Source organism: Amphiura filiformis, chromosome 1 (assembly GCF_039555335.1).
Source record: "Amphiura filiformis chromosome 1, Afil_fr2py, whole genome shotgun sequence".
Taxonomy (NCBI): Eukaryota; Metazoa; Echinodermata; class Ophiuroidea; order Amphilepidida; family Amphiuridae; genus Amphiura; species Amphiura filiformis.
In genome coordinates, this window is record NC_092628.1 from 52,999,351 (window position 1) to 53,007,468 (window position 8,118).

At 37.1% G+C, this 8,118-nt stretch overlaps 1 protein-coding gene across 2 annotated transcripts in view; it reads left to right on the forward strand.

Annotated features, from left to right (window-relative positions):
• LOC140148717 (rhodopsin-like) overlaps positions 1-3,045 on the forward strand; it is a 57,763-nt gene extending 54,718 nt beyond the window's left edge. For both annotated transcript variants that reach the window (XM_072170764.1, XM_072170773.1), the window contains one exon: positions 2,222-3,045. In XM_072170764.1, coding sequence (XP_072026865.1) covers positions 2,222-2,725 — 504 coding nt within the window. In that variant the 3' untranslated portion in view covers positions 2,726-3,045. The remainder of the gene's footprint in view (positions 1-2,221) is intronic.
• The last annotated feature ends 5,073 nt before the right edge of the window (positions 3,046-8,118 follow it).

Sequence of the window (8,118 nt, forward strand, 5' to 3'; positions counted from 1 at the left end):
TAAGTGTTTATAAAAGCGTCAAATGTTTAAAAAGTGCTAAAATATTAACACAACTGCTCATGAATGTGCGGTAGTGTGTACCCCTAGCATGAATCCCTCGGCCCTTCTTTCGAATCTATTAAACATGTCGGAACAAAATGGTGGTTTCTCATTTGGCCGCACCTGCAAGCAAAACTCGATGACCGTGCGGGTAGCTGTTAAAATACACTAAATGTCCTGAAATTTGACTTTGACTTTACTCTTACTATAAAACTATACATGTGTCGTACCTTTTTTTTCATCTTGAGCAAATTAAGATAGTTTGCATAACATAAAAAGCTCTGTTTTCGTCATGACAAGTTGCATAATAGCAGCAATGCATGTGGACTGATATGGTGTCATATTGATATAAATACGTAGCTTGCGTTTTTATTCAGCGTAGCGTGTGCCCTCCGGCCCCAAGGGCATAGAAATATTTTAAACACGGATTTTTAATTCTCACTGCACGGAATTTGAATCTCACTGCACAAACGTGCCTAAAATAGCCCCTGACTTCGGGTGGTCAAATGACAGAGAAGTGTAAATATTACAGTGAATGAAGACGTCGTGATGGCGTAGCAAGCTACGTTGCTGATCAATACAGACTCCGAAAAGGCAGCTTTTAAAGCTTAACTTGCATGATATTTAGACGATTCTAGACGATTCGTTTGCTTTAAAAATGGGCATGTGTGCTTTGCAATAATTTCACAAGTCGAATCTCAGGACATTTGAACTCTATAAACCAAGCGATTTGATCGTGACAGTGAATGAAAGGTACAGACAAAGTACCGTTGGCCTCAGTGCATTTCAATGCATTAAAAATCAATGTGAGACTACCTGAGAACTGAGGAGACCTCAAAACACGATACGGCCAAACCAACAGGTGCACACTACTAACACGTTCCCCATGACAGCTACTCAAATGCAATTTTCTCAGCTATAAAGCGACAGGTTGTTTCAAATGCACAATTCTTTAAAGATCAACATATAGGTTATGAGATGAAAAAAGTGGATGATGAATGCTAACATTTTGAGATACAAAACCATCGAATCCACATAATTGGGCAAATTCGTATCTTTAAAATCCTGAATTTAATTCCCAAAAATAGCACACAGAAGGTAAAGTCCTAGAGTAGACCCTGTTTACCAAAACACACATTGTCGTAAATATATTTTCTCTACTAATTTTAGCAGGCTCGATTGCTCGTCTGCTATGTTATTCTATTTAGTGGTGTAGATTCAAAAGAAATTTAATTTTCTAGGATTGGATGTTTAATACATGACTGTCTTTAAATATGTTTGAAATGGGTGTGAGCATGCCGTCCAACTAAATGAATGCACATCCTTTCGATAAATTGATTTTTATTGGAAAATCACAAATTTGAAATTAAAGCTTCATAATCTGATTCCCTGGCTATCACGGTATATATAATTAGACACCAAAATTCGCATTTGCAGGAACTAACTCGAGATTAATGAATGGGCGGCACAAGCCTTAACATAATTATGTGCATACAATTGATCTCAGACCGGAAATGACCACATTAATGACATTTGACCTCATCTTGAAAGACCTATGAAAGGTTTTTCTGTATTCCCCATCATGGCACCATGGCTTTTATTCACATGCCAAAGAGTTAGACATGATCCGTCAAAGCCCGTTTATACTTTGTTATTATTTGCATATTCTTTCAATATTACATCTTGATTTAGGGGCTGTGCAATAATTATCAGCCCCCCCGGGGGGGGTAAAATTTCCGAACGGCTCGCCAAAAATCGCTTGCCCCCCCTCTCGGCCCGCCAAAATCGCTTGCCCCCCCCTCTCGGCCCGCCAAAATTCTTTGCCCCCCCTTGAACATGCCAAATTTTGGGATCCCAAATTCCAAACTTTAAATGGTCTAGATGTATGTTGCGAGCGCAGCGAGCAGGAAAATTTGCATATTTAAGCGTTTCCGTACCGTTTTCCTAAGCCTTTTTAAAGCATTTTATTAAAAAGGCGCCCCGTGAATGCGTGCCAAAAATCACTTGCCCCCCCCTCTCAGCTTGCCAAAAATTGCTTGCCCCCCTCCCCTTTCGTCTCGCCAAAAATTTCTTGCCCCCCCCAATTTTACCCCCCAGGGCTCTAATTATTGCACAGCCCCTTAATACTTACTAGTATACTTATTAGTTTTGACACTGTAAGTGTATTTTTTATCGTTTACAGTTTAAAGAGGCATTCATCGATTGGGCATTTTGTGGTCGGAATCCATTTGAAAGAGAAGAATCAGATCCTGGACAAAGATCAACCAATCCGCAAGGTGTCAACACTGTTAGCAAGACCGTCAGTCGAGCACAAAAAACACGAGGTGGGGTACAAAGAACTGTTGAACAAAGTTGCGTCACAGAAATATCCGACATAGGACCCGTTACTCCCTTACCTGCCAGTCGACATATTGTTGTGGCGCCGGCGAAGCTTAGCGATTGTAAAGATACTGTAGAAGAGATGAAGGAAATACAGAGTAATACCGGTGGAACATCAAGTCATGTCACTGAGATTACAAAATTCAATAGCCCGCCGGCCGAAACATCTTTGACGAAAGAGGACGCAAAGGAATGCAAAACAACTCTGAAACCACCGAATCTGAAGAAAATCCAGAATAGAGCAACTGTTACACCGTTGCCCGGACAACCTACCGAAGTAGATGATGGACCAAAAGTAGATATTTGAACATAATGTATATATGTGAATATTGTTTTTCATAACGATTATAATTGTAAATTTCAAATTCTAAAATCATGCTTTCTCAAAAGACTCAGGACACAAAGAATAGAACATGCTCAATGCTCTTTTTATTAGATTCGGAGAGGAGCATGGCCTAGCGGGATTTGCACTCAAATATTGTGACAAATACAGGAAAACAATGGTATGGGTTCTATAAAGGAGATACCAAGGGGTGTTATTTATGCCCCAGGTTAATGATTTTATTCGGGAGGGGAAAATGTCCAAAACTTTATTATTGATGGACTTAACTTAATTATTATTTTCATTATCTGAGTCTATAATGGCAGTCTTGATCCCTGGACTTTCGTGAGCATCAGCCTTCGGGAAAGTGCTTCTTTGAAGCAGGGTCTCATTGACCTCTCCCCTTTTGTTTGAGGTACTTCAGTTCAAACTTTGGGTGTAACACTTGACAGAGTATAGAGACCCATAATGATTGGAGAGCGGTCCTTAACTGAAGTTGCCTTTTTCAAGATTCATTACATTAAAAAGTCTAAATTTAAACATTGGGTTGCAATATTACATTGATACTGTATTCTCTTTGAAAATATTTGAAATATCCGGTAAGAAAGTATTCAGGACTCAAGTCTGCCAGAGTGTAAACAAATGTTTCTACTTATTTAGTATTAAATCGTTAATGTGTAGCTATTAAGTCCATCTAAACGAAATAACCATCGACTCCATACTTGCCTTACACCATAACCCCAGTACATACCCTAATAATTCTAACCTTTAGCCAATAAAATTACTTTGGGTAATTCAATACAGAAACACGTATTTATACAAATCTTTATACCCTTGCAAAGCTGTAAAGCAGATCGAAGGGTCGAAGAATGAAAAATTGCAATTGCACAATGAGACTTCAGAAATCAATCTGACTCTTCATCGTCGATTTCTCCTAATTATAGTTGCCCACAAATAAATCGACAATTATTTGATTATTGTACTTAATGTGTGTTTAAATTGAAATTAAGTCTAGACAAAATACTGAGTGCAAAGTTTCAGTATTTGGGTTGTAAGGAGCAGGATTAAAGTACTTTTAAGTATTAAATGTTTGTTTTTTTCTCAATTGCGAACAGTATTTATTATGTTTACCATAATTGCATTGTCCTTATACAGGTGTCATTATAAAGTTTGAACACACCCTACTCAAGCATTCCTCTTTGTTCATCTTTTGATAACTTATTTTAGGTCACGCTTCACCAACAGAAAATAAGGTCAAGTTTCACCACATTCCCGAACCTACTGAGTCAAGCTTAACTTGATTTTTTTCGACATGGTACAATTCAAGTCCATGTTTACGCATATACGAAAGGATCAGATATGTGTTCACCATTTCTGAAATATATTTAGTTCAAGCTTCATTTCAAAATAAATAAGGTCAAGGACGCTTCACCCAATGAACAAAAGCACAGGTCACGTTCTAGGCATTTACAGGGCCTTTACCCTTGAGGATGATGTGTCCAGGTGTCATAATGGCACCTGATTCGCTTGAAGAGGCTCGCCAGGTCTGTTAATTAGTCTATTTTGAGTTCTCTTGTCAAGACCAAATAAAAAACTTACGCATCTTTGCAGAAATTTCCGCCAAAAAACCTTCTGGCTTTCTCAAAGCGTAGATTATGTTATTGATTCATCTCCTTGGAGCGGGAACCTTGACCGTATTTGTTGATTTTCCCGCTGATTGTTTTGATTTTTAACGCTGAAGACAGAAGTCCCGGGGACAGGAGTACCACTTCCGGGAAATCAAAACATTCGGTCAAGGTTCCCGCTCCTGCAAATGGATCAATAACATCATCAACGCTTTGAGAAAGCCAGAAGGTTTCTGGCGAAAGTGGCAACAGAAACAGTTTTTTTTCATGAGGTCTTGACAAATGAACTAAAAAAAAAGCCTACAACGTCGTACCTGCATTAATAAAGCCATGTTATTTGCTATTATCAAAGTATCCATCCTTTAAATACCATTAAGTAGTAAAGAAACTGGTAGTAAAAACACTCATGTTTGTACTTTTAATTACTATGCCATGTTTTTTTGTTTTATTGCCCGTTTTAAAATACCGTATTTTGACGCGATTAAGCACAACGAGTTTCTATTGCAATTAGAACTGAAGGAAAGACAAAAATCATTTTAAAAAATCCTTCTATATTATTGTAGTTAATATTACATTTTATGTTACCTAGTACTCGAGGTATGGTTCAGTCATAATTAATTATCCCTCTAGTCTGCCGATTTTAAATCTTAGTCCAAGATTTGAACCTTTTTTTATATGGCACTGCTGCTAGCGTAAATTCATCTTCACATGTGTGAGTGTGTGGCGATGTTGTGAACAAACATCACTAGCTTATTAAATAATTTTTTATATAATGAGCAAAACATACTATACCAAAACACAAACCCCCAAAATGCAAATTGTTTTCTATCTAATAGGTAGACTTGCAGACTAGATATTTAAGTAAAATAATGGGTACATCTAGAGAAAATGTAGAGAAAATGATTTTGCTTGCTAGTATCTCTCCTGAACAACATATATCCAAAAAGCAAAAAGGAAGTAGGGGAAAATGCCCAATAATACAGGGCTAAAATTTCAAAATTTACTCTCAAGGCAAAGGAGCCCAAGTGCGCCTTTAGGCTAATCTTTACGGCATTGCATCATAGTTCTGAGGTACATTTTAATTAATTATTACGAGGTTCTATGGAGCGATTGCCGAATAGGGTGCAACTCTACTAGTCTTATTACAAGACTGCCCAACCCCAACCCTAAACCCTAACCCTATAAACTCCATAAACGAGGACTGAACTCTAGCAAGTCTAGCAAGTTGCACCCTATTTGGTACCCAATCGGGGATATATTTACACACTAACCTATCACATTCCTATCATACTTGTATACAAAGTTATGAGCTTTTACAATGCAAATTTCATTGTGTGTTTGATTGTTTTTTGCTATACAATTTCTCAATTGATTGGAGAAGATTGGGGCACAAAATTAATATAACCTGTTATTAAAGATAGTAAAGAGTAAATAGTAAACCCATTTGTATTATTAAGAAGAAAAATATCACTACTTCACCTTGCTCTATATTTTATATGATATATGTTTTAGTATTGTGAGTCATAATAATTATTATGTTTAAATATACGCAAAATCGAAAGTATTAATCATGGCGTTTGTTTGATAACCTTCATTGTGAGCTATAATTGTTTCTATTTTTAACCTTCAAAGAAATTGAAGGAAAAGCATAGATGTACATTTGATCTCTGAAATCCAAACCTATGTTTCGACAAATGAGATGTATGCCAAAACAATCTGTGTATAAAATGGACCAATGTATTCGCCGTAGAAGTACTGATGTAACATGATTAATTACCAAGGCAATAGGTGAAAACAACTTTTGAATGTATTGTCTTACACTATAAGTAGGCTGCACTCATCACCTGTCATGTTAGCAATCATAGATTGAATACAATGTCACTTTTCTCAAAGACACTAATCATGCTAATCGTACAGGTGCGATGCAGAGTTACAGCGTACATCTAGTCCATGGCCGGCAATACATTCAAAAATTGCTTTCACCTATCCATTCTACGGCGAATAGCTATACATGTAGGTGAAAACAATTTTTGAATGTATTGCCCTGCACTATAAATAGGCTGCACTCATCACCTGTCATGTCTGTGTATGTGTGCAATCCTTCGCTGTCGAAGTGATGTAATATGCGGATATATATTATATATATATGAAATTGTTTTCACCTATCGCTATGGTATTTAATCCTGTTACATCACTACTTCTATAGCGAATTACAATACCTGGACACTATAAATGTTCGCTTTGCGGGGATTATTTTTGCATTAAAGATGGTTATTCTTTAGAATACGATGAAAACGAGGGGTACGGGGATGAAAACCAGAAGAAACGACTTCTCTACATTTGCAATACTTGATAATAGTCATTAGACGTTACAAATGGAGGATATTATAGTTATTCTGTCGGTCGGATATTTGCTACAGACGAATCCAATTTCACGCATTCCTACACCTCAATGGCAGCCAAAGTTGGGTCCCTGTCGTCTCCATCACACCTAAAATGAGAAATGATGCGGCCTTTGAGGGTATTTTAAACTGCATTCTATCACCCGTGCACATGTAGTCAAAAGAATGATGACAGTTAACAACACAAAAGAATCTAACATCGAATTTTAAGTGGCTTTAATCCACCCAATTGGGCAGTCACAACACCAGTTTGGTGTCGCGGGGACCCGATAATGGCCGACCAAAGCATGACCATGACTTGGCTCTTTGGATTCGTCTATATTCCGTAGATATTACTCAAGCTCTCTGTGAAACTGTAGTAAAATGGGAATGCTGACAGAATTTGAAACAACAGCATCATCTTTTCATAAAAAAAAGGTTTCAACTTGTAATATGGTGTGCAGTTTCAATATTCCGAAAAGAATAAACAGAAATTGTACATTACAAAGCAGGGTTTCACTCCAGATCCCGGGAGTAACAGTGATAGATGGAACAAAAGCCCGGATGTCCGATTAGAGAAAGTTCACTAAAACGATTTTATAGACAACTCATTTGCTGTGTCACTAAAACCGGTAAAATAGCAAATATGAAACATTATTATTCACAATCTGTTGACTCTGAAGACAGTCTATGTTTGTATGACAATTAATCTTGAAACTAAAACAGTGATATCGATCTTCGTCATGCACTATGCGTCGCCCATTGTGATCTCTCAAGTGGCACTTGATAAATAATCAATTCCCGACATGAAAGAAAATCTCAAGTGGTCATAATTGGTTCGATAACGGATTTCACGGTCGAATCCTCAAAGGTGGTGAGGATTCGTATCAAGTGGTACAGCAAAAACTTCTTCTCGAATCCCGTAGATTTTTGTTCATGTCTGTTACGCCAAAGGGATTTCCCTTTCACAAAAGGGATTTGTTTGGACGCTTCGCCTAATCTTTTAGCATTTCTGATTATATTTTTGAACGATAAAAACTAACTTAATAAATAAGGCTGAAAATATACTGTACAGTTGTACTGGTAGGCCAGATATTGTATCAAGAATATTGTTATTAATATCACATGCATAATAAACATGTAAAAGAGTCAGGAAATTGTTATCATACACGGATTTAATAAAGCTAGTGAAATCAGTATTTCAAACAATTACTATGCCTGCGTTTTCGTGCTTTATTAAATTATTTTCTGGTTTCTAACCACTGCCAATGCACTAGTATCAATGCTAAAGAGTGACAAGCGACGATATCTATTGTGCTACGGTGACTGTGATGACATTCTTGCGGTTTTCAAAATATAGCCAACATATCTA